This window comes from Haemorhous mexicanus, chromosome 17, assembly GCF_027477595.1.
Source record: "Haemorhous mexicanus isolate bHaeMex1 chromosome 17, bHaeMex1.pri, whole genome shotgun sequence".
NCBI lineage: Eukaryota > Metazoa > Chordata > Aves > Passeriformes > Fringillidae > Haemorhous > Haemorhous mexicanus.
This window is the reverse complement of record NC_082357.1, coordinates 14760974-14787539: the sequence shown is the minus strand read 5'-3', so window position 1 is coordinate 14787539 and position 26566 is coordinate 14760974. Positions and strand designations below refer to the sequence as shown.

General features: G+C 50.8%; 1 protein-coding gene across 1 annotated transcript in view; it reads left to right on the top strand.

The window, feature by feature from the left end:
* The first annotated feature begins 3524 nt into the window (after positions 1-3524).
* Positions 3525-26566, top strand: part of CACNA1H (calcium voltage-gated channel subunit alpha1 H) — a 120566-nt gene continuing 97524 nt past the window's right edge. Inside the window, exons 1-5 of the mRNA XM_059861794.1 lie at positions 3525-3631; positions 4807-4940; positions 8391-8488; positions 14477-14636; positions 23530-23842. Coding sequence (XP_059717777.1) covers positions 3539-3631; positions 4807-4940; positions 8391-8488; positions 14477-14636; positions 23530-23842 — 798 coding nt within the window. The 5' untranslated portion in view covers positions 3525-3538. The remainder of the gene's footprint in view (positions 3632-4806; positions 4941-8390; positions 8489-14476; positions 14637-23529; positions 23843-26566) is intronic.

Genomic DNA, 26566 nt, shown 5'->3' with positions numbered 1-26566 from the left:
TAATTATTAATTATCATCACCACTCTAATCATTATCTGCACTGCTGTTTTATTAGCATGTTATTATTGCATATTGCTGTTATCTGTTGTTATGGCTTTTCTATTAATTCTAGTTCTAGTTTATTTTATAAATATTAGAGATGTTCAAAGAATTTAGTTAGAACAAATTATTATAATCTATAATAAATTATAACAAATTATTATAATTTAAAATAAATTATAACAATGAATGATTAGGTTTTATAATAAAGTATAATAAATTATTATACTTTATAATAAATAAATAATACATTATTATAATTTATTATAATTTTCTTTTTTCTCCCCCTTTTCTTTCTTTCTTTTCTCCCCCGTTTTTTCTCTTTTCTCCCCCGTTTTTTCTCTTTTCTCCCCCTTTTTTTCTCATCCTTTTTCTCCCCCTTCTCTCATCCCTTTTCTCCCCCTTTCCCCTTCCCACGTTCCCCACCCATTCCCACTGCTCTGGGAGGAGCAGGACATCCCTGGGAGGCTCTGGAATTCCCAGGATTTGTGTTTGTGTTCCGTGCATTACTCACATCTCAAACCACCCAAACTGAAACCTCCCTTGGCGGCTCCTCCCGTAAATATTTGGTTTTTCCTGGAACCAAACTGGGATTTAGGGCTTTGGGATTTTCCTCAGCCTGGGGACAGATCCATAATAACCAGGATCCCGCCAAATCCCAGGGGTTAAAATCATGGGTTAAGTCTCCAAAATCCCCTGAGTGGCTTAAAAATAATAAGATTATGGGAAAACAGTGCCGTGATCTTGCTTCTGTTCAGCTCCTGGGTGTCAGGCCTGTGGCTCCAGCCTCTCTCCCACGTGGAATGAGGACTGGGATTGGCAATTTCCAAATGGAGCTGCTCCCTCTGGAGCATTTGGGAATTGTGTCCTTCATTCCAAGCATGGGATGGAAGCCTTGGATTTGTCACACTCTGATGCCATCCCAGATTTTTTTTTTTTTTTTTTTTTTTTTTTTGCTGTGTTCATTGCAGGAATATTTGTGGGATTTGGGATGGTGAGGGGATGGTGGAGATCCATAATAACCAGGAGGCCGCCAGATCCCTGTGGATTTGGCAGTGGAAAACAACAGCTTAAAATCCACTGAGGGGCTTGAAAATAATCATATGGGAAAATAAATTCCATGAATCCCCCAGGAGGCTGGCAGGGAGCGTCAGGAGAGCTTCCCTGGGAGTGGAGCCTGGGATTTGTGGTGCCGCTTTTAGACTCGGGACTAAACTTCAGTCCAAGAGCTGCTGTGGATCCCTCAGAGAAACCGGGAGCTCCTTCCCGAAGGGAATCAAGCCGGGAATTTGAAATCTGGGAGTCTGAGCGTGGCCCGGGCGTTCTGAGGTGATTTTTCCCTGGAATTTCTGCCGGAGGAAGAAACTGAGCGCTCCCTTTGGGATCCTCCCTGCCTCCAGCGCGGATCCCCCTTGGCTCTTTCCCTTCCCAAGGATTTGGGAAGTTGCCCGCGCTTCCCGAGCCGCCGTTGCCATGGCAACTGCCGAGTTCCCGCTTGCGGGGGATTTGCCGGGGGGAATTTGTGCCATCCCTCACCTTCCCTGCTGGAGAAGCAATCTGGGAGCATCCCCGAGGATGTTCTCTGGGAATTCCCTCTCCAGTCACACCCTTGCTCTTTGTGCTGCTCCAGGACTTTTCTCACCATTTCCTCACTTTATTTTTCCTCCTCTGGGGGTTTTCCCGTCCTACCAGAGTTGGGTTTTTCATCCCTGGTGGATGTTCCAAGCTGCTCCAGGCTCTGCAGGATGCTGGGAATGGGATCCCCAATCCCACCCTGCCAAGCAGCATCACCCCATCCCCACCCCAGGGGATTTTTTGGGACATCTCCACGGGGCTGCTGGAGCCTGGATGCCTTTGGGAGGCTCTGGAAAAGCAGGAAATCAGGATTCAATCCCAGTTTTTGGGGCTCCAGGGGTAAGGAAGGGGCAGAGAACAGAAATTCCCTTCAATTTCTGCCGGGAGGGAGCTCAGCCCCATCAGGGCAGAGCCCTGGGAGTAATCCTGCTCTCCAGGGAGGGATTGCCCTGGCACTGATCCCATGGGACACAAAAGGTGCTCCCAGCTCTGAATTAAACTTTATTTAAATAATTAATTTTTTAAAACTAAATTTATTTTCCAGTTAAAGCCCCTCTAAAATAAGAACTTGTTTTTTGGGATCAGATTTAGGGAGCTGCAAGATTTGACCCCACTGATTTTTGCCTTTTTTTGTTTTTTCCATCTGGATGAATAAGAACGTGCAAAACCAGGCTGAGACTGGAGCTCTGATCTGCTGCAATAAATTTTATCCTGAGTGGATAAAATCCCAGATAAAACATTCCTGAGAAGGTTTTTTATCCGGGAACTGCTGTTATCAGAAATAATTCAGTGCCTGTGCCTCTCCCTGCCTCCCCCAGGTGCGGCTTCGGAAGCACAAAGGTTTATTCACATCCAGATGTTTCCAATTATTTCCACTAGAAACAGTTCTCTCGTTCCTGCTTAATTTGTGGAATTATTCCATCTTTTTGTGGGATTTTTAATTGTCCTGCCAGCAGCAAACAGCAACTTTGGGCCTATTTTGCACTGATGCAAATCACCACTTCCTACTTGGATCAATTAATTATCGGTTAATTGAGCACTGGCGGATCCTGTGAGGAATATGAGGGAATTTTGGAGACTGGAGACAGCTGGGAGCCTTTTCCTTCTTTTTCATGCCCTCTGCATCCTGAATCCCAACATTCCCATCCTGGGCCCTGCCAGCTTGGCTCTGTTTTGTCTTTGTCCGTCAGGATGGGAAATTTGTCCTTCCTTGAGATGTGGGAATGGGGCTGGAATGAGAGAACCTCTTTTCCATCAGGAGGTGGATCTCAGAGTGGAATCTGTCATTCCTTGAGATTTGGGAATGAGGTTGGAATAGGAGAACCTCGTTCCCATCAGGATGTGGATCTCAGAGTGGAATCTGTCCCTCCTGGAGATTTGGGAATGGGGCTGAAATGAGAGGACCTCATTCCCATCAAGATGTGGATCTCAGAGTGGAATCTGTCTCTTTTGGAAATCTGGGAATGGGGTTGGAATGAGAGAACCTCATTCCCATCAGAATGTGGATTTCAGAGTGGAATCTGTCATTCCCTGAGATTTGGGAATGGGATTGCAATGAGAGGACCTCATTGCCCTCAGGATGTGGATCTCAGAGTGGAATCTTTTGGGAATGGGGTTGGAATGAGAACCTCATTCCCATCTCAGAGTGGAATCTGTCCCTCCTGGAGATGTGGGAATGGGGTTGGAATGGGAGAACCTCACTCCCCCAACTCCAGAGGGAATCCAGGAGAGCGGGGCTGGCACAAGGACCCGGGCACAGCTCTGGTGGCGGTGGTGCCCTTGGGTTGCTCTCTTGCTCTGGGGTGATTCCCTGCTGAAACTCGGGATTTGGAGCCGGGAATAGCCCGGGAGGAGGGTGTGGGTGTGTCCCCTGCCGAGGCTGTGCCATCCTTAACCCGGTGCCACCTGGTTTGAGCACGTGAGCATGCTGGTGATCCTGCTCAACTGCGTCACCCTGGGTATGTTCCAGCCCTGCGAGGACGTGGAGTGCCAGTCGGAGCGCTGCACCATCCTGGAGGTGAGGAGCCACGGCCCCAGATCCCTGGGAATTGTGGGATGCAGGGCTGGGGTGGCTGCTCTGGGACATGGGAGCCCCTGCACCATCCTGGAGGTGAGGAGCCACAGCCCCAGATCCCTGGGGATTTGTGGGATGCAGGGCTGGGATGGCTGCTTTGGGACATGGGAGCCCCTGCACCATCCTGGAGGTGAGGAGCCACAGCCCCACATCCCTGGGATTTGTGGGATGCAGGGCTGGGGTGGCTGCTCTGGGAGATGGGAGCGCTGCACCATCCTGGAGGTGAGGAGCCACGGCCCCAGATCCCTGGGAATTGTGGGATGCAGGGCTGGGGTGGCTGCTCTGGGAGATGGGAGCGCTGCACCATCCTGGAGGTGAGGAGCCACAGCCCCAGATCCCTGGGATTTGTGGGATGCAGGGCTGGGGTGGCTGCTCTGGGAGATGGGAGCCCCTGCACCATCCTGGAGGTGAGGAGCCACAGCCCCAGATCCCTGGGATTTGTGGGATGCAGGGCTGGGGTTGCTGCTCTGGGACATGGGAGTGCTGCACCATCCTGGAGGTGAGGAGCCACAGCCCCAGATCCCTGGGATTTGTGGGATGCAGGGCTGGGATGGCTGCTTTGGGACATGGGATCCCCATCGTGTTCCTTTTCCCCAGGAAGTTTCCTGACAGGTTTTAGGCAGGAAAAGGCTGGAAAATCCCCGTTATCCCTCCCCTGCCACAGCATGCAGGAGGGATTGGAGCCTGGAATGTGAGGTGGGAAAGCCTGAACTTTGCTATGGAGGAGTTTGGATGTCAGTAATTAAATGAACTGAAATTATGGAGCAAAATTTCCGTGTAGTTTATTAAGGGAAAGTTGGTTAATTAGGACAAATACCTCTCCAGCTGTCCTCAAGCCCCTTTAGGCTCTGAGGATTCCCTGGAACCTTTTCCAGTGAACATTCCCAGCTCTCCCAGCCTGGCTCCAGAGGGGCTCCAGCCCTGGGATACCCTCATGTCTTACCAGGGGATGAGCAAAAGCTGGGGGCACTTCCCAAGCCCTGGAATGAGCCAGGAGCTGTGCCAGGGCCAGGTTGGATTTTGGAGCTGGGAGGTGGCACTTTGGTGATGGGAACATGGAATGTCCCCGTGCTGGGGGCACTCAGGACTGACTGAAATCCTCTTCTCCTGCTCTCCAGGCGTTCGATGACTTCATTTTCGCCTTCTTTGCCGTGGAAATGGTCATCAAGATGGTGGCCCTGGGCATCTTTGGGCAGAAGTGTTACCTTGGAGACACCTGGAACCGCCTGGACTTCTTCATCGTCATGGCAGGGTCAGCCAGCACCTCACCCCTTCATCCTGAGGGCAGGGAATGCCCAGGGAGACAATTCCGTGCTTGTCCTGCCTGGTTCTCACAATGCCTTGGGAGGCAGAATCTCCCAAATCTGATTTTTGGTGGTTTTTTTTTTAATCCTCACCCCAAAACCACGCTTGGTTTGGGGGTGGGTGTGAATACCAGGCAGAGCTGGGGGGGTTTGGAGCAATCCTTTAATTCTAACACATCCCAAGCTGTCCCAGTGCTGTTGTCTCCAAAAAAATCAGCTCAGCCCCACTCCTGCCCCGTGCCAGCTGCAGAGTGAGGCAGGGATGGGGTGAGCAAGGAGAACTCAGCCCAAAATCCCCATGAGGAAGGTTGAAATCTCAGTGGGAAAAGCTGGCTGGGAGTCCACCCAAATTCCAGACTCCTCCTGGTTTGCAGCTTCACTCCATCTCCCCCAGCTGCTGGTTTGTGCAGGATGTGTTAATAAACAGCTCCAAGGAGGATCCTCCTGCTTTTGACACCACTTCCCTCACCCCCACAGGGAATAACTGAGCGGAGTAAAAGCTTGGCAAAGCTCAAACTATTTTTTTTTTAACCCAATAAATAATCAGCTTTGGAAAGCCCAGGCTCTCCTACCTGCTCAGTACATCCTGGAAGGGATGGGAAGCTTTAATTACTGCCTGACTTCTGAATTCCTGCGTTCCTAATGACCAGCCCGGGGTTAATTAAAACATCCCTGGAATATGTTGGGGCGTTTTTCCCTTTCCATTAGTGCTGTGCCATCTTCCCTGCACTAATGGGGTTTTGTTGTGCTCTGTGTTATTTGTCTGGAATACAATTAGGAATGGTTTTAGTGCCCTGAATAAAACATGAGCTCTCCTGAGCGGAGCTGCCTTGGAACTCGGGTGCAGTTGGAGAAGGAACATCAGGGACAGCAAAAAAAAACCCCTAATTATTAATTATTTTTACCTTAATTATGTTTTCCTATAAAGCTGCTGCGGTGTTTAGGGAGGAGTGGCAGGGGAAGAGCAGGGAAAACTCAGGATCAGGGTTCTGATCAAGGAGCTGGGGGTGTTTTTCCACGTTGGATCTGTGGAATGAGCTCTCCTCAGAGCTCCCCCAAGCCCAGGACTGGGGCACCCCATGGAGGCAGAAGGGCTGAGCCCTCTGCTCATCCCCAGGGGCAGCTTTGGCACTGGGAATTTTGCTGTTGGAATGAGGGGGAAAGTGGCTGGTGAGGCCATTTGGGAGGTTTCCAAGGTTTTTCCCCACCTTCCATGGCTGGAATTTGTTTGGGAAGGATGAAAACAGCAGGAGACCCTGCTGGAGGTGTGGCATTACTCAGGCTGGAGATGAGAAGATGAAAAACCCCTTCCCTGGCTGATCCTGGACCATCTCCAGATAAGCCAGACCTGGGATGTGATTTCCCACCTTCCCTGGCCCATCCTGGACCATCTCCAGATGGTTTTGGTGGAATTGAGCCAGACCTGGGATCTGATTTCCCACCTCCCTTGGCTGATCCCAGACCATCTCCAGATGGTTTTGGTGGATTTGAGCCGTACCTTGGGTATGATTTCCCATCTCTCCAAAGAGAGGCTGGAGCTGGGAGTCCCCCTGGGGGAGGAGAAGCTGTGCTGAGGGCTGGAATTCACCTCTCACCACCACCACCCTTCAATCCAGGGTGTGCTCCCAAAACTGGAGCTGCTTCTGGCAGGGAACTCACCACTGGAACAACAAAGCTGCTTTTTCCAGCAAGGGGATGGATGTGCTGAAGTTATTCCGAGGTTTTTTGTGATAAGAAGGGAACAAGTGATCAGCAGAGCTTTGTTTGCCCCGTTCTGCCTCCTCACAGGAGCTGGTTTGCCTCAGCAGCAGCTCCAAAGGGAGCAGGGGAACTACAAAATAAACACAGCTCCCGCCTCCAGCACGGAGGTGTCTGAAGTTCCTTCCAGCTCCCAGAGTCCTTTCATGTTTTCCTCGCCCCAGAAATGTTCCCTGGAACGTTTCAAGCCTGGTGGAACTGTCTGGAGCTCTCTGTCTGCAGCCCAGCAGCTGAGCTGAAGGCGCTTCCCCAGCAGCAGGGATGGTGCTCAGGAGAGCTGAATCCAGAGGTTCCTGGTGCACCCAGACATTCCAGGCTCCCAGGATATGATTTGGATTTGAGAGCTGAAGGTTTGGAGCTGTTGATCCCAAAGTCTCGTGCCTCTTGTTTTTCCGGGTAGGGAATCACCTACCAGGTGCCAATCCTCCCAGAATTCCCAGCTCCAGTGGATTTCTGTGGGGCATTTCCAAGGGATTCAGGATTTACAGGCAGAATCTGATAACAGGACCCCACTCTTGGCATCCTGGTCCCTCCAGTCCCTGGAGATCTTGCAGGTTCCCAGGATAAGTTCTGGGGTTCAGGGCTGAAGGTTTGGAAGCTGTTGGTGGCACAAGACATCCCAAAGCCTTGTGCTTCCCATTTTCCAGTGTAGGGAATCATCTGCTGAGTGCCAATCCATCCAAAATGTTTAGGGGGAGTGGGGGTGACGAATCGAGGAGAAAATGTTCTTTATTCTTAATAATCAAATGGAAAGCAAATGCTTTGTGCATTTTATTGCTTGGTTTGGGTATTCAGGTTTGGTCACAGGAGGAGAGGAAAGCTGGGGAGCAGCTCCTTGTCCTGGAGAGTCCGGGAATCATGGAATGGGCTGGGTTGGAAGGGACCTTAAGGATCATCTCATAGGCAAGAACACCTCCCACTGTCCCAGGTGCTCCAAGCCCTGTCCAGCCTGGCCACCAAAACCATCTGGAGATGGTCCAGGATCATCCAGGGGAGGTGGGAAATCACATCCCAGGTCTGGCCCACATCTGGAGATGGTCCAGGATCATCCAGGGGAGATGGGAAATCACATCCCAGGTCTGGCCCACATCTGGAGATGGTCCAGGATCATCCAGGGGAGATGGGAAATCACATCCCAGGTCTGGCCCACATCTAGAGATGGTCTGGGATCAGCCAGGGAAGGGATTTTTCACTGCCAGGGATCCAGGGGCAGCCACAGCTTCTCTGGGAATCTGTGCCAGGCCTTCCCCACCTCCCAGGCAGGAATTCCTCCCCAATATCCCACCTAAATTTCCCCTCTTTCAGTGCAAACCCGTTCCCCCCTTGTCCCGTCACCACAATCCCTGTTGGAGTTTCCCTCTCCAGCTTCCTTGGAGGTTTCTTCCCATCCTGGATGGAAAATCCTGCTTTCCAAAGTGTTCCCTGTGCTGGCAGTAAGGGCTGGAAGGGACCTTAAAGCTCATCCCATTCCACCCCTGCCATGAGCAGGGATAACTCCCAACCATCCCAGATTGCTCCAAACCCCACCCAGCCTGGAATTACATCCATGGAATGGCAACCCAGCACCCCTGGGCTTGCAGGCAGCTTCTCCTGAGCTTTTCCTCAGCACCGCCATCCTGAGTGCTCTGTTTTCCCTGCAGGATGATGGAGTATTCCCTGGATGGGCACAACGTCAGCCTCTCGGCCATCCGCACCGTGCGCGTCCTGCGGCCCCTGCGCGCCATCAACAGGGTCCCGAGTGAGTGACACCCCCTGGAAAACTGTGGGAATAACCCCCCCACACACACACCTGGGCTTCTGAGATCAGCCTGGGAAAACTGGGAAACCAGGGGAATAAATCCATCTCACCTCAGTTTCTGAGCTCAGTCTGGGAAAACTGGAAAACCATGGGAATAACCCCCCCACACACCTGGATTTCTGAAATCAGCCTGGGAAAACTTTGGGAATAACCCTCCCCACACCTGGATTTCTGAAATCAGCCTGGGAAAACTTTGGGAATAACCCTCCCCCCACACACTTGGATTTCTGAGCTCAGTCTGGGAAAACTTTGGGAATAATCCTCCCCACACACCCCTGGGTTTCTGAGCTCAGAAAACTGGAGTGAGTCTGGGAAAAGTGGAAAACTTTGGGGAAAAAACCCATCCATCTCTATTTCTGAGCTCAGCTTGGGAAAACTGGAAAACTTAGGGAATAAACCCACCCCATCTCGATTTCAGAGCTCAGTTTGGGAAAACTGGAAAACTTTGGGAATAACCCTCCCCACACACACCTGGATTTCTGAGCTCAGTCTGGGAAAACTTTGGGAATAATCCTCCCCACACACCCCTGGGTTTCTGAGCTCAGAAAGCTGGAGTGAGTCTGGGAAAAGTGGAAAACTTTGGGAATAAACCCACCCCACCTCAATTTCTGAGCTCAGTCTGGGAAAACTGGAAAACTTTGGGAATAAACCCATCCATCTCTATTTCTGAGCTCAGTTTGGGAAAACTGGAAAACTTTGGGAATAACCCTCCCCACACACCTGGATTTCAGAGCTCAGTCTGGGAAAACTTTGGGAATAATCCTCCCCACACACCCCTGGGTTTCTGAGCTCAGAAAACTGGAGTGAGTCTGGGAAAACTGGAAAACTTTGGGAATAAACCCACTCCACACCTGGATTTCTAAACTCAGTTTGGGAAAACTGGAAAACCACAGGAATAAACCCACCCCACCTCAATTTGTGAGCTCAGTCTGGGAAAACTGGAAAACCATGGGAATAACCCCCCCCCCCACACACCCCCACCTGGCTGTCTGCTTTGTGCAGCTAATGAGGGGAAATGAATTAATTTAATTTTTAAAGGCGAGTTAGAGATCGTCATTATCATAATTGGTGTTAGCAAAGGCCAAGGGAGCAGGGAATCGACCCTCGGAGCTGTTTTCCAAGGTTTTGGTGACTTTTCTAGGGAAAGCAACTCTCTGGTGGCTTAAAGTAAACAATGTTCCTCCAAAGGAAGGGAAAAGGTCACTTCCAAGAGGGATCTTGCCCTGCTGGGTTGGTTTTCCCTCCTCAGTGATTTAAGATCTTTCCAGGACTTTGTGTTGGGGATTAGCAGCTCAGGAGCTTCCCGTGCTGCTAAAACCCCTGGGAGGGTTTGCTCCACGTGAAACAAAATTGGGATCATCCTCGACAGGAAGTTCAAGTGGCTCCTAAATCCATTTTCAAGTGGCTTCAGCTGTTTGGCTTCTAAATCCAATTTTAAATCCGAGGCACCACGTTGGAATAATTCCCTGCTGGAATCAGCCAGCTGCTGAGCCAGCCTTTGCAAGGTGCTCCTTCCACAGCAATTCCATCCTTTTCCAACCCAAATCCACCTCAATCAAAACTCAGCAGCACTGGATGGAAATCACAGGGATCCTGGCAAAAAAGAAAGAAAAAAAAAAAAAAAAGAAAAAAAGGGATATTTCCTGTTTCTGTTCTGAGCCAGCCCCAAATCCTGCCTGGATTCAGCACATCCAGGGACAGCCAAACAACCTCCCCCAGAAGGGGTTTGACTCCAGGCCCTCCAAGGAAAATGTGAGGGAACAGATGGATGTTTACAGCCAGGAACCTCGGAAATTTCTCTCAGAACTCCCAATTCCACAGGGTTTATTCCTGGAAAACCAGGAACAAAAGCAGTGATTGGCACAGTGAGGTCCTTGGTCAAAAACAAGGCCACAAAAAAGAGAGGAAAAAAGGGGCCTGGAACCCTCTGGAGCTTGGTTTTCCTAACGAGGTTTTGTTGCCAGGCTATGGGAAAAGCACAACACCAAGCTTCCCTCTGGGAATTGGGGTTCCAGGGAAGTTTCCCTCTGGAATTTAGGGCTCCAGAGAGAGGTTTCTCTCTGGGATTTGGGGTTCCAGAGAGGTTTCCCTCTAAAATTTGGGGTTCCAGAGAGGTTTCCCTCTGGGATTTGTGGTTCCAGAGAAGTTTCTCTCTGGGATTTGGGGTTCCAGAGACGTTTCCCTCTGAAATTTGGGGTTCCAGAGAGGTTTCTCCATGAGATTTGGCATTCCAGGGAGGCTTCCCTCTGGGATTTGGGGTTCCAGAGAAATTTCTGTCCGGGATTTGGGGTTCAGGGAAGTTTCCCTCTGGGATTTCAGGTTCCAGAGAAGTTTCCTCTGAAATTTGGGGTTCCAGAGAAGTTTCTCTCTGAGATTTGGAGTTCCAGAGAAGTTTCTCTCTGGGATTTGGAGTTCAGGGAAGTTTCCCTCTGGGATTTGGGGTTCCAGAGAAATTTCTGTCTGGGATTTGGGGCTTCAGGGAAGTTTCCCTCTGGGATTTGTGGTTCCAGAGAAGTTTCTCTATGAGATTTGGCATTCCAGAGAAGTTTCCCTCTGGGATTTGGGGTTCCAGAGAAGTTTCCCTCTGGGATTTGTGGTTCCAGAGAAATTTCTGTATGGGATTTAGGGTTCAGGGAAGTTTCCCTCTGGGATTTGGGGTTCCAGAGAAGTTTCCCTCTGGAATTTGTGGTTCCAGAGAAGTTTCCCTCTGGGATTTGGGGTTCCGGGAAGTTTCCCTCTGGGATTTGGGGTTCCAGGAAGTTTCCCTCTGGGATTTGGGGCTCTGGGGATGGGGTGGAGCAGAGGGACCACGGGCTGGGCTCAGAGCCCTCCAGGCTGGGACGAGGACCAGGCTCCCTCTGAACTCCTTCAAATCCACAAAACCCTTCACTATTCCCATGGAACAATGGGAATCTCGGGCTGGGCTCCAGCTGGGCTGAGGGCACAGCCAGGGGAACTGAAGGAATCACACCAAGCTCCAGGAATCCAAACAACCCCAGCTCTAGGTGGAATCAAACCCATCTCCCTGATCCCTGACACCACACGAGCCTTCCAAGGATTTTTCCCATGGAATTCTCATATTTTTCCAACAGCAGGTGATAGAAAATATCCCAATTTTTATTTTTATTAATAATTTGTGGGATGGAATCCAGCAGGTTCAATCTGTGTTTGGAGTGCCTGAGGAGCAAGGGGACCTGGACTGGGATTCCTAGAAATGATTCCCAGAAATATCCCCATTCCTGGGGGGCAGATCATCCAGCCCCCACTTGTCCAACCCCACCCACTCAGAACATTGGGAATATTCCAGCATCTGTGGAGAAGGGATGGGGAAATCCCTGGATTTTGGTGGATTTTTGTGGTTGCATTTTCATCCATGGCAATGGCACAGCTCAGCCAAGGGATTGCCTTGGAATTCCAGCCCATCCCAGCAGCATCCATGCCATTCCCAGCTCTGGGGCTTGGGAATGGGATTTTCCACCAGATTTACAGCTGGGTCAGAAGAGATGAACCTGGTGCTCAATGCAGGGAAAGAGGCAGAACCAGCCTGGAGATTTATCCCTGGGATTCCTGGGCTCTTCCCTGGGATCCAGCCAGCACCAGCAGCTCGTGCCCTCCAGGCACAATAAATTCACCCACCAGACTCTTTCAGCTCGATGCAGTTTGTTAAGAAAAGAAAGAAGAACCCTGGCCAACAAAAACATCATTTCTATTAGAAACTATTCCTTCCCAACCACTGGAAAAATGGAATTCCTGCAATTTATTCACTTGGCAGGGGCTGGAGTCCGGGATTTTTTTTTTTAGCAGTGGTCACTAGGTTGTTTTTTTTTTTCAAATCCATTTCACTACTTTATATTTATATTTATATTTATATTTATATTTATACTCATTTTATATTTATATTTATATTTATATTATTTATATTTACAGTTATTTATACTTATATTTATATCTATATCTATATTTATATCTATATTTATATCTATATCTTTATGTTTATATCTAGATTTATATCTAGATTTATATTTATTATATAATCATTTTTATATTTGTATTTAGCATTCTCTTATATTTATATTTATATTTAGAATTCTCTTTTATATTTATATTTATATTTGGTTTTATTTTTTTTTTTTTTAATTTTATTTTTGTGTATTTTTAAAATTTATGTTTCTTTTTCTGCCGGGGGGAGTTTAAACCAGGCTTCCCATGGAATGGGGATGAAAATCCTGCTCCCTGTTTCAGCCTGGGTGATGCTCTCTTCCCATGGCACACTCAGCATTCCAAGGAGAGCTGGGGAACAGCTGGGTTCAACCTCTGGATGATGCCACCAAACAACCCCAAATCCCAAAGGGAGCTGGGCAGAGCACAAACTGTCTGGCACGGGGAGGGAATTTTTACCCATTTTTGGAAAAAAGAGGGAGGATATCAGTGGGAGAGGGGGGAAAATGGGAGAAAATCCCAGCATTGTCTTTCCAGTGGGGATTGAGGGTGTCCTTGCTTTTCCTAAGATGGATTTGCCTGGAAAACGTGGGATTGCTCCCAAGGGGGTGACAGGGCTGGGCAGGGCCAGGAGCTGGATTGGAGGATCCTCAGGTATTCCATGATTTTGTGACAGGACATGCTGGGAATAACCCCCAGGAATTCCAACCCTCCTTTGGGAATAACCACCAGGAATTCCAGCCCCCCCTTTGGGAATAACCACCAGGAATTACAACCCTCCTTTGGGAATAAACACCAGGAATTCCAGGCCTCCCTTTGGGAATAACCACCAGGAATTCCAGCCCCAATGTTGGGAATAACCACCAGGAATTCCAACCCGACTTTGGGAATAACCACCAGGAATTCCAGCCCCTCCTTTGGGAATAACCCCCAGGAATTCCAACCCTCCTTTGGGAATAACCCCCAGGAATTCCAACCCCAATGCTGGGAATAACCCCCAGGAATTCCAACCCTCCTTTGGGAATAAACACCAGGAATTCCAGGCCTCCCTTTGGGAATAACCACCAGGAATTCCAGCCCCTCCTTTGGGAATAACCCCCAGGAATTCCAACCCTCCATTGGGAATAACCACCAGGAATTCCAGCCCCCCCTTTGGGAATAACCACCAGGAATTCCAGCCCCTCCTTTGGGAATAACCCCCAGGAATTCCAACCCTCCATTGGGAATAACCACCAGGAATTCCAACCCTCCTTTGGGAATAACCCCCAGGAATTCCAACCCCAATGTTGGGAATAACCACCAGGAATTCCAACCCCATTGTCAGAGAATTCCAGGTGGAATATTTGGCATGGAAATCAGCATTTCCCTGGCACCAGAGGCTGGAGGAGGTTCATGGAGATCCTTGGCAGAGGTGTGGGATTGCTGGGAATGCCCCACAGCCCCTGCTCGAGGAGGGAAAGGGAGCAGAGCTTTCCTTGCAGGGAGTAACATCCTTGGGGGAAAGGCATCCTGCTTTCCATCCTCAAAAAAAAAAAGGAAAAAAATCAAAATTCCCCCTCCTTTCCCTCAGGGAGAGGAGCTCTCCCTGGAAAAGGAACTTTCTGTGGTGGAAGCCCAGCTCCCACCCCACTCCAGGCTCCGTGGTTTTCAGGGGAACAATTCCTGTGATCCATGAGGGGAGTTTGCAATGTTTACAAATCCATATTTTAGCAATTCCTCCAGAGGCTGACAATTCCTAGGAGCATTTCTCCAGGAAAAATCATCTTGCAGTTCATGTGTCCTTGAATGAAACCACCTGGAAATGCCATCCTTGGATCCACCCTCTGGAAATTGCTGCAATTCCCATTTCCTGCCAAGCCTTTGGCATTCCCACCTCCCTTTTCAGCCTCACCAAATCCTGATTTTCCTGCCCTGGAAAATCCACCTTCCCCCTGCGAGGTGGGAGGGGTGGCTGGTGCCCCTCCTGACGTGGTTTTCCCTTCTCCCCAGGTATGAGGATCCTGGTCACGCTGCTGCTGGACACTCTGCCTATGTTAGGCAACGTCCTCCTCCTCTGCTTCTTCGTCTTCTTCATCTTTGGCATTGTTGGGGTCCAGCTCTGGGCAGGGCTGCTGAGGAACAGGTGCTTCCTAGACAGGAATTTTGCCATGTAAGTACAACTAAAGGAAAAATTCTCCACCTTTTTCTTCCTTTTTTTCTCTCCACATTTCTCTCCTTTTTGTTTCCTTTTCCAGCAGGGGATTTTTCTGTCCCCGGCTGGAAAAATCCCAGCGCTCAGCAGGGTCCTTTTTGTCTGGAAAAAAATCCCATTTGTCAGCAATTTCCTGAGGGCTTTGTGAATTCCTGCTGCACCTGAAGGACGAGGATGGGAGTGGGCTGGATTAGCTCTGCCCGAGATCCCTGGCTCGGGGAGCTGGAGGATGCAGAACGAATTCCCAGCTCTCCAAACAGCTCCGGTCACCGAGCACACCCCAACCCCTGGCAGGGGCTGCTGGTTGGAGATGCAGCTGAAACCCAGAGATAAATCCTTGCCAGGGATTTAAGATAAGAAACTGGATGTGAGAAGCATTAAAACCATTAGGACACAGCTCAGGGTGTGGGACAGGCACCAGGGAAGGGCAGGACCTGAACCATTAAGGCTGGAAAACTCCTCCAGGATCATCAAACCCGCCTTGAAAGTGGCAAAGTTTCATCTGGGATTCTCCAGGCTGGGCAGTTGTGTGGAGCAGCCCCTCTGATGATAAACCTTCATTGCCCTGCTGAGCCTCACCTGGGACCTGCCCAGCCCTGCCCAAGGCCCCGCTGATCAATTTAAGCCCAGCCCAGGCTCTCAGGCCTGGTTTGGGCTGTGCTGCTGGTGTTTCTCTTTGCTCCTGAGCTCTCTGGATGAATCCTGGACCTGGCTCATCCTTTGGGCCCTGCAGCCAGCCCTGGGCTCTTCCTGCTGGGTTCAGAGTGGGACTGGGGAGCTGCTGCTGGAGCTGGGATGGTTCCTGGCTCATCCCAGCCTTTGGAGCATCCCGTGCTCCTCCCTGAGCTGGGGCTGTTGTGCTCCTGCCCCTTCCCAGGGTGAGGACACACCTGGATGAAAACCAAGCAGGGCCAGCACAGAAAAGGGGGATTTTCCTGGAAAAAAATCCTTCCAAAGGCTCCTGTCAGAGATGTCAGCAGCTCAGAGGTGAGGAAATGCCCCAGCCCAGCTCTTAGGGCAGCTCTAACTCCGCGAGAGGAGATGGAGCCTGTAATTACACCCCTGGGTAATCATCCGCTGTCTGCGCTCCGATTGTCTGCAAGACAGGCAGGGATCATCCCTCAGGTCCTGCTCCTGCCTCTCACTGCTCACTCCCGGGGCTCCCTCAGCCTCTCCCATCCTCTGGACCAGCTCTGGTGGCTTTTATTCATCCCAGCAGAACGCAAAACCCACGAGCCCGCCGAGGGTCTGCTTGCACCCCCCGTGCCCCCATCCCTCTCCCGCACCCCCAGCACCAATTTCCCGCTGGCCAAACCCCTCCAGGCTCAGCTGGACCCCGCAGCTGCCATTCCCAAGCCCGAATTGTGCAGCTCCAGCCCTGCTTGGGTGGCCCTGTAGCTGTAATTAACTACCGGAGCCCCTCTCTGCTCTCTCCGAGTTCGGTTTTTAAACGCTCGGTGATTTTCTGGTGATTTTCTGCGAAGTGGAGCTTTCAAGACGAACCACAGGGGAAGCGTTCTCTAAGCACAGACATTAAGCAGCAGTTATGTAATGGCCATTAGCAGCATCAAAGGCCTCGCAGGATTTTCTTATCAGGGCTTGCTCCTTGCCAGGGACGGTTTTGGGATGAGCTGTGTCTGAAGGGGTTTGTCTGGGATCGCCTCCTTCCCCTGGGATGGGTTCTGCCACCCCCCAGCAGCTGGGCTCTGGTTTATTGTGATGGAAGGTGCAGCATCCCAAAGAAATTTGGGGAAATGGGGGTGTCCGTGGAGCAGGAAAATTCCAGCTTCCAGCTCAGGGTCAGCAGGAGAAATGTGGAATTTTCTGGTGCCCTCACCCCGAGCGTGCTGGGTTGGGCTCTTGGTCTGTGTTAATTTTAGACCTGAGAAACCCAGCATTGTTCCAGCCCCTGCATTTCCAGCTATCCCTATTTCTTGGAGCTCGGTGTGAAGTTTTAGGGTCACAGGATTTTCTCATCAGGGCTTGCTCCTTGCCAGGGAAGGTTTTGGGATGAGCTGTGTCTGAAGGGGTTTGTCTGGGATCGCCTCCTTCCCCTGGGATGGGTTCTGCCACCCCCCAGCAGCTGGGCTCTGGTTTATTGTGATGGAAGGTGCAGCATCCCAAAGGAATTTGGGGAAATGGGGGTGTCCGTGGGGCTGGAAAATTCCAGCTTCCAGCTCAGGGTCAGCAGGAGAAATGTGGGATTTTCTGGTACCTTCACCCCGAGTGCTGCTGCTGGGTTGGGCTTTTTGCATTAATTTTAAATTTAGAGAAACCCAGCAATGCTCCAGCCCCTGCATTTCCAGCTGTTCCAGGTTTCTTGGAGCTCGGTGTGAAGTTTTAGGGTCACAGGATTTTCTCATCAGGGCTTGCTCCTTGCCAGGGAAGGTTTTGGGATGAGCTGTGTCTGAAGGGGTTTGTCTGGGATCGCCTCCTTCCCTCTGGGATGGGTTCTGCCACCCCCCAGCAGCTGGGCTCTGGTTTATTGTGATGGAAGGTGCATCATCCCAAAGGAATTTGGGGAAATGGGGGTGTCCGTGGGGCAGGAAAATTCCAGCTTCCAGCTCAGGGTCAGCAGGAGAAATGTGGGATTTTCTGGTGCCCTCACCCCGAGCGTGCTGGGTTGGGCTCTTGGTCTGTGTTAATTTTAGACCTGAGAAACCCAGCATTGTTCCAGCCCCTGCATTTCCAGCTATCCCTATTTCTTGGAGCTCGGTGTGAAGTTTTGGGGTCACAGGATTTTCTCATCAGGGCTTGCTCCTTGCCAGGGAAGGTTTTGGGATGAGCTGTGTCTGAAGGGGTTTGGGATCGCCTCCTTCCCTCTGGGATGGGTTCTGCCACCCCCCAGCAGCTGGGAGAGGTGAATTTGGGGGACTCTGCCCAGCTCCTGTGGTTTGTAGTGATGGAAGGTGCAGCATTCCAAAGGAATTTGGGGAAACAGGAGTGTCCATGGGGCAGGGATACTCCAGCTCAGAGTCAGTGGGAGAAATGTGGGGTTTTCTGGTACCTTCACCCTGAGTGCTGCTGCTGGGTTGGGCTTTTTGCATTAATTTTAAATTTAGAGAAACCCAGCAATGTTCCAGCCCCTGCATTTCCAGCTGTTCCAGGTTTCTTGGAGCTCGGTGTGAAGTTTTAGGGTCACAGGATTTTCTCATCAGGGCTTGCTCCTTGCCAGGGAAGGTTTTGGGATGAGCTGTGTCTGAAGGGGTTTGTCTGGGATCGCCTCCTTCCCTCTGGGATGGGTTCTGCCACCCCCCAGCAGCTGGGCTCTGGTTTATTGTGATGGAAGGTGCATCATCCCAAAGGAATTTGGGGAAATGGGGGTGTCCGTGGGGCAGGAAAATTCCAGCTTCCAGGAGAAAGGTGGGATTTTCTGGTACCTTCACCCTGAGCGTTGCTGCTGGGTTGGGCTTTTTGCATTAATTTTAAATTTAGAGAAACCCAGCAATGCTCCAGCCCCTGCATTTCCAGCTATCCCTGTTTCTTGGGGCTCGGTGTGAAGTTTTAGGGTCACAGGATTTTCTCATCAGGGCTTGCTCCTTGCCAGGGAAGGTTTTGGGATGAGCTGTGTCTGAAGGGGTTTGGGATCGCCTCCTTCCCTCTGGGATGGGTTCTGCCACCCCCCAGCAGCTGGGAGAGATGAATTTGGGGGGCTCTGCCCAGCTCCTGTGGTTTGTAGTGATGGAAGATGCAGCATTCCAAAGGAATTTGGGGAAACAGGAGTGTCCATGGGGCAGGGATACTCCAGCTCAGAGTCAGTGGGAGAAATGTGGGATTTTCTGGTACCTTCACCCCGAGTGCTGCTGCTAGGTTGGGCTTTTTGCATTAATTTTAAATTTAGAGAAACCCAGCAATGCTCCAGCCCCTGCATTTCCAGCTATCCCTGTTTCTTGGAGCTCGGTGGGGAAGTTTTAGGGAATCCAGATAGAACTATTCCCATTTTTTTTTAATCATTTCTGACTCATTCTCTCAACCCGTCAGGGCATGATTCCCCCTGCAGTGGCTGTTAACACACCAGCAGCAAATTGTAAAGGAAAAAAGGGCATGGAATGACCTGGAAAACACTTCAGGGCTCCATCTTCCTGCAGATCATGGAATCCTGGGATGGGCTGGCTTGGAAAGGACCTTAAAGGTTCTCATTCCACCCCCTACCTCGGGCAGGGACACCCTCCCCTACCCCAGGCTGCTCCAGCCTGGCCTCAAACACATCCAGGGGTGGGAAATCCACAATTCCTCAGGGCACAGAGGTTTTCCTCGGGAGGGGCTGGGGCTGAGATCCTGCCTCTGATTTCCTCCACAGCCCTGGAGACAGGGAAAACCTGAATTATTGGAGGGTCTCCCCTCGGTGCTGCTGCCAAACCCTCCCAGCTGAAACCAAACCTGCTTTAAACAGAGGATCTGGACAAAATCCAGGGGCCAGCAAGGCAGGGTCCTAACCCCAAATTTTCTGGATGAAAGGAGGTGTAAGTGAGCTCCCAAACAGCTGCTTCAAATCCAGCTTTGCCCTGCTGTGTTCTGCCCTGCAGCTTCCTGAGCCTTCAGCTCTTCCAGAGGCATCAGATGGGAGAACTGACTTTGATTTTTGCCATCATTCTTCTTTCCCCATGGAAACCTTTTCTTTTCAATCCCCCTTGAAATTTGGCAGCTCCGAGTAAAGCAACTATTTTTATGTCGAGAGCATTGTGAGAGAAATTTGGGGACTTTTTGGAGGTACATTGGGAATTTCTGCTTTTCTCTCTCTGTCTTTCAGAGCTGTGCAGTTGCAGGGCTGGAATGAGGTTATTTAAGGATTTTTAGTGGGGGTTCTGAAGGAATTTCTGGGCTGTTGCAGGAGTGGGTTGGAACTGGGGCTCTGCTCGTTGGGACACGGGAGAATCTCTCCCTCCACACCCAAAGTGATCCTACAAAAGCTGGGATTGCATGGACCAGCAGCTCCAGGAGGGGCTGGGAGCAAGGCCAGGAGATCCTGGCACTGGGAGCTGCGGGAGAAATTCCCCAAGGATCCTTTGGTGGGAAGCAGGAAGGTTTGGTGTGCCGGGTGGGAAGGACGAGCAGAGCCAGCAGCTCCTGGGGACAGCTCCAGGATGGTTTTTCTCCCCCTCGGGCTCCTTCCCACCCTCCTGAGCTGCTCCCGGTGGAAATAAAGGAATGGGGTCAGGCTCTGCCCGTCTGGGCTCTTCCCCTGGGGCTGCTCCTGTGTGCTGGGATGCAGGGCAGCATTTCCCAGGCTGGAGCTTTCAGGGAGCTCAGTGGCTCGGAAGCAGGAGAGGGGAGGGAGCTGAGGAGGGTTTTGTGTTTCTCTGCTGCCTCGGGACACTTGTGGTGTGAGTTTTCAGTCTGGATGGAGTCGGTGTTGTTCTGCCTTCAGCTCCTGGGAGCAGGCTCAGGAATTTGCCTGAAAGGTGTTCAAGGGCTCAGCAGGGAGAGCAGGGAATCCACCCCGAGTGCTGAGCTCCTGCCACCTTCTCCCCCTCCTCCTCTGCTCCCCCCGCTGGGGCAGGCTGTGCTCTGCTGTGTTCCAGTGGCTGGGATGTGCATGGCATGGATGGGCTGGGAGAACTGCCCCTGGGGCAGGCTGGAGCAGAGGAGAATCCAGGAGGAGTGGGAGGAAAATGGATTTCCCTGCCCTTCTGTTGTCCTTCCTGCACGTGGACAGGCCGAGGGACAGAGAAAGGGAAATCCAGGAGATGTGCAGGGAGCAGGGCTGGGAAAAGCTGGGAAATCCTCTCTGATGGGATAACAGATCCATCCTGGGGCTTGGCTTCTCCTGTCTTTCCCCCAGAGCTCTGCTCATTAGTGGGCTCATTAGCATTAATGAGTGATTTGTCTCTACCTGTTGGCAAGGAACAGGGAGGTCAGGAAGAAGTGGAAGGTCCTGGCAGAGCTCATCCATTTATTTGGGGGATTTTGGGGATTCCCTCCTCCTGCAGCATTTTTGTTTCTCGTTCTTGCTCTCCTTCCTTCTTTCCCCTTTTTGGTTTTGCCAGGGATAAAAAAAAGGGGGGGAAAGGTTTTAAGAAAGGTCTGGAATTTGCTGCCAGTTTGGGTCCCTTCCCCCCTCACTGGTGGTGCTGGAGCTTCCCACAGGAGTGGCTCCTTCCCCGTGGGAAGGGCAGGGAACAGGGAAAGGCTGGGCACAGAGTGCCCCCCAGGTGACTGATTTTGTCACAGGGACAGCTTTTCCTTCAGAAATTATTCTGGGGACAGCTGCAAAAGCGAGGAGGGCAGAGGAGAGGGAGGATAAAATCCTTCAGGCAGCAGCAGAACCGAGCCAGGCTTCGAGCTGGGCTTTCTTCTCCTGCTCAGATTTTCCTCCCCCAGCCACCAAACTGCTCCGGATTCCTGCCCAAATCTTCTGTGCTGCTCCTCAGACCCCAGCCCGGGGCTCTGTGCCCTCAGGGAAGCATTCTTCATCCCAAAACTTCTCTCCTGGGATGCACAGAGCCTCTCCAGCTGTGGGTGCCTCATTCCAGTGCCATGGACCCTGGAGTTTTGGGAGTTAAAGTCACTTCTCAGGTGTCTCCTCTCTGCTTCTTCTCCCAAATTCTCCAGCTCTTCCCAAATTTCCTGCATCTTGGTGTGCTTTGATCCTCTGTTTAATCCTGCCCGTGTGTGGCACTGCTGGGTGGTGTCTGATGTTCTCCCAAACGCGGCTGCTGCAGCTCCTGGCCCCTTCTCCAGCCTGTTTCATATGGAAATTTCCTCCCAGGGAAGCAGCTGGTGGGAGGGCAAGGAAAAGGCTTGGGGAGGAAAAACATCTTCCAGGTTTTTGTTGGATCCAAAGCCCAGAAGCAGCGCAGGTGATGTCACAGTTTAGTCTGGAGCTGTGGGGTGTGCGAGGAGGGGCTGCTGAGCACAAAGAATTCCCAATTCCCAGGACGTGCTCCTCTTCCCTCTCCCATTCCTGAAGCTGCTGAACCCTCCACACCCACCTCGGGTAATTGGATGGTGGAACAGAACCAAATTCCCCAGGGAAGTGGCTGAGGGCTGATTTCCCTCAGCTCTGCCCTGCAGCAATTGTTCTCTCCTTAAAGTGCAGCTGCAGAGCAATTCCTGCTTGGCTCCCGGGTTTTGGGGAGCAATTCCAAGCAATTGTCTGGAATAACACTTGTGAAAGCCAAATCTCTCCACCAGATAGGGACATTGAGAGAGAGATAAAAATAGAGCTGTCCTGGCTGGAAGAATTACCTGCTTATCTTCTGCCCACATCTTTTATAATGTGTGTGCTGCCTCTCCCTTATCTGGGGTGATTGTGGAGCAGCTGAGATCCCTGGAGCTGGGAAAACACTGGATAAAGTTGGCTCTGGAGCAGTGCAGCTCCTGAGTGCTGCAGGCTCTCACCAAGGCTGAGAGCCTTCCCCAGGAAGGGCTGGATCTGGGACACAGCTCGGGGAAAAGCAGCTCCTGCCCTGCTGCAGGTCCAGGCTGGGACAGAGCCATGGCCCTTATCCAAGCCAGATCCATCAGAAATGCAGCAACACGTGGCTTTCCCATCAGTGTGGGCTCTTCCTTTGTTTTTCTGGAGGTACAGGGGGAGTGGGAGATGGCTCTGGCTGGTCTCTCCTCCTGGGAGCTCAGATTCCTCCTGAGGGATGCATTCTTTGGGAAGCTGCTCTGCCACCCAAAGAAATATCTTCAAATCCTTCCAGAGAGCCCAAAAGCTCCCTGGATTTCGGGGGAGACCCTGAGCTGCTGGGATTTCCTCTCCATCCCCTCTCATTTGATGCTTTTTCCTGCTTTGTTTGCTTGGGGAAACCCAGACTGGTCTTCACTGGGAGATCAGCGGGGCCTTCCAGGCTGGAACAGGATTTGATTTTAGGGGCTGGGATTCTGACAGGGACTTGCTGAAAGGTGAAGGGATAGCAGCCAGCACCTTTTCCTGCTGCTAAAATCAGGGATGAACTGTCAGTGATGGAGAGGGACTGACTCAGGGATCAGAATCCCATTTTATTGTGGGATACAAGCACTCCTCTCCTATTTCAGGGAGAATGGTAATGTGTTCTGCAGTGATTAAGTTAAAATCACATCCACAAACTTATGCATTTAACATCTCCTTAATGGGATTTTCTTTTTCCAGTGAACCTGTTTGATTGTGAGAGGAATGGTGGATTTGTCTTTACAAACAAGCCGTGGGTCTGCTGGTGGGTAAAACCAGCCCTGGGAGATAAAAGAAACAATGGGAAGGATTTCACTGATGGAGGAATGGAAAATGATATTTGCTTTCACAAATAAACCTTAGGTTTGCTGAGAAACAAAATTAGACATTGAAAGGTGAAAGAAACAGTGGGGAAGAAAGACCCCTAAATTCTGTAAGAATTAAAATTTAAAAGGGAGGGTTGTGCATCAGAGGGGAATCTCTGGGATCAGGTGTTCTGGGAAGTCTGAACCTCTCAAGTACCTCAGAAATGGAGAAAGAGAGAAGGGAAATGCAGCTGGGAAATTGGGATAAAAAGGAGGCTGCATCCTCCAAAAATTTCAGAGATCCCAGGGGATGCCCCATGGCCTCTGCCTTTATTCCAATAAAGTTTCAGGACTCCTCTGTCTCCTTTCTGGACATAAACCTCTGGTGTTTGTGGGTTAATCTTCCTAACAATTGAATCTTCCTGCCATCCAATTTTCAAAGTTCCCTTTGCTTTCTCCAAGGCACCCTGCTAGCAAATCTCTTATGTCCACCAGGTCCAAAGTCCCTCATCTGTCCTGTGTCCCCCAACATCTCCCCCTTTCCTCTCAACCAAAAACCACTCTTTTAATGGCCTTGATCATTAATCATGAATCTTTTGTTTCCCCTCATGAATCCTAATCATTCATCATGAATCTTTTGTTTCCTTTTCCTTCTCCCCCCCTTCTCCAGGACATACAACCTGACCTTCCTCCACCCCTACTACCGGCCGGACGAGGCAGAGGAGAACCCCTTCATCTGTTCCTCGCACCGGGAGAACGGCATGCAGAGGTGCTCCAACATCCCCAGCAGGAAGGAGTCCAAGGTGGAGTGCACCCTGAGCATGGAGTCCTACAGCCCCAGCCTGGCCAGCCCCGAGCCCAGCAGGAACTCCTGCATCAACTGGAACCAGTACTACAACGTCTGCATGGCCGGGGATGTCAACCCCCACAACGGGGCCATCAATTTTGATAACATTGGATATGCCTGGATTGCTATTTTTCAGGTAGGATTCACCCAAAAATGGGATTTTTTCCCCTCGTTTTGTTGTGGTTTTCTGTTGATTTCCTGGTTTTTCCTGGTTTGGGGTTTGTTGTTTTTTTGCTCTCGGGGAGGTTTTGGTGAATGCAGCAAAGTTGGAAAACTTTGGAATAAAACAACAAGTCAAGTCCTGAGTGAAACTGCAAATAAAGAGATGGGGAAGGAATGAATCAGGCAATAAATGGTGCAGGAGAGCAATTGGAGAGAAGAAACCTTTATTTTGGAATCGTTTGAAAAGAGGGAAAAGAACTTCTGGAGGCAGAAGAACCCATGGCAAGTTCCACCTCTGCAGATCAGATCATTCCCAGGGATTTTTGGGAGCAGGGTCTTCACTGCTGAAGCATCAGGAAACTGAAAGTGCTGCTGAGGTTTTTAAGCAAGATTTAATTTCGTGCTCAAATGAAGGAAGCTGGCGTGGCTTAGGCTTGGTTTTAAATCACAGGCTGAGCCTGGTGAGCATGGAATGCTGGAAGAGTCAGTTCTGGCCAAAATTCCTGAGAGGAAATTCTGCCCCCAGGAAATTTCAGGCTCTTTTGAGGCACTTCAGGAAAGACCAAAGTGGGGGAGATTTTACAGGTGATAAAACTCTTCATAAGGGAAGGATTTTCATGTCCAGAGGCTGTGGTTGCCCCAGCTGGAAGATCCCTGTGTTCCTTCCCATTTTTAACGGGCACTTCCTGGTGTTCCAGCATTTCTTTGGCTCTGCCTGGGTGCCCTGCTTGATTCAGTCCCCCTGAAGTGGAGGTGACCTCTGTTCCCAGAGCAGAATTCCCCTTTTAGCTTCCTTACTGAGGAATAATTCCTCATCCAGAGCTCTGTGTTTCATTTGTGGATTTCCTCCCAGTTCCATGTAATCCATGAAGTTCACAACTTCCAGCTCTCACCTGGGGCTTGCAGAGGGGGGAATGTTTGCTCTGAGCACCTTCCCTGCTCCTCAGGAGCTGCCCTTGGGTGGCAGTGCTGGTGCCAGAGGCTCAGAACCAAATCCAGAGGGGTTCAGGCAGATCTGAATCCCAATCTTCCCCCTGGGAAAATGCTTTGGAATTAGTGGGGAAGAGAGGAGCTGCTGGCTGCTAGTGAGTGCTGGGTAAAGGGCAGAGGGGATTCTCCTTTCCCTGCTCTTTGATGGATCTGAGGGATGCTCCCAGGAGATCCCACCTGGTTCCTTTTCTCAGGGAAAGGACACAGAGGAGGAGCAGGAGCTTCCCCAGAGGGATCCTGCTGCCTTTTCCCTTCCCAAGCCATTTTCCAGGCTGCAAATCCTCATTCCATTGATTTCCTCATCCTTAAAAGGCCCAGCTGAGTTTCAGGAAGGACCCCCAGCCCCAGGAGAGGTCTCAGCTGGCTCCTTTGGGCAGCACAGTGCCTGGCCAAGCAGGATCTCCTGTCCTCAGGTGGGCTTGGCAGCTGCCAGGAGGTCGATGATTTGTTTCATCTCTGCTCAGGCCATCCAAAGGCTCCAGAGGATTCCCAGCCAAAATTTCATTCCTGCTGGAAGTCAGGGCTCATTCTTAGGAGCTGGGAATGATTTAATTCCAGGTAAAGAGGCAGCAAGGTGCTGGGAAGTCATCAGAGCAGGAGGTGAGGTGCTAAATCCAAACAACTGCTGGAAGCAGGGAAGATTCAGCTCATAAATCCAGGGAATTGTGCTGGACAGCACCAGGTCAGCAGTGGGATGAGGGCTCTGGGGAAGTGGTGCAGAAAGCCCAGCTGCTGGATTTAGGAGCTCTGAGCTTCCCTGGGGGTCGGGGTTGGGTTGCTGGGGTGAGCCAGGGCTGGCTGTGCTGATTATTCTGCAGGGTGATGAACCCAGCCCTGGCACTGGGCAGGAGCTCCGATGGGAGAGAGCCCTGGGGGCTGGCAGATCTCCATGGGAATTGGGAATTGTGGCCAGCTCAGGGGGCTGCTGCACAGAGATCCCTCAGGATTTATCCCAAAGGAGCTGGGAATCTTGGCTTGGAAGATTCGGGGTCCTGGGGGGACCTTCCAGGAGCTGGAAAGGGTCAGGAGTGCCAGGACAAGGGGGAACAGCTTCCCCCTGGCAGGGTGGGGAGGCCCTGGCAGAGGTGGTCTCATCCCTGGGAGTGCCCAAGGCCAGGCTGGGATGGTGGGGAGATCAGTGACCCCAAAATCCCAAGGATTGACCCCAAATTTGGGATCAGCGACCCCAAAAACCCCAAATCCCGACTGAGAACCCCAAAAAAATTCCCAAAAATTCCCAGAAATTTTGGAATCCCAAAAAATTCGGGAATGGGGAGAAATTCCTGTGGGAAAAGGGAAAAAATTGAATTAAATTTGGATTTTTAATGAAAAAAAAAAAAAAACCAAATTTCCCCAGAATATTCCCAAAAATTCCCAGAAATTTTGGGATCCCAAAATATTTGGGAATGGGGAGAAATTCCTGTGGGAAAAGGGAAAAAATAGAATTAAATTTGGATTTTTAATGCAAAAACCCCCCCCAAATTTCTCCAGAATATTCCCAAAAAATCCCAGAAATTTTGGGATCCCAAAAAATTTGGGAATGGGGAGAAATTCTAGTTAAACTCTGAATTTTGAACCTAAAAATTGGCAAAATATTCCCAAAAAATTCCTTACAGGAGGGGTCCCTGCCCAGGGCAGGGGTGGGACTGGAGGGGTCCCTTCCAGCCCAACCCATTCCAGGATTCCATGATCTGGTGTGGTTTAGGAG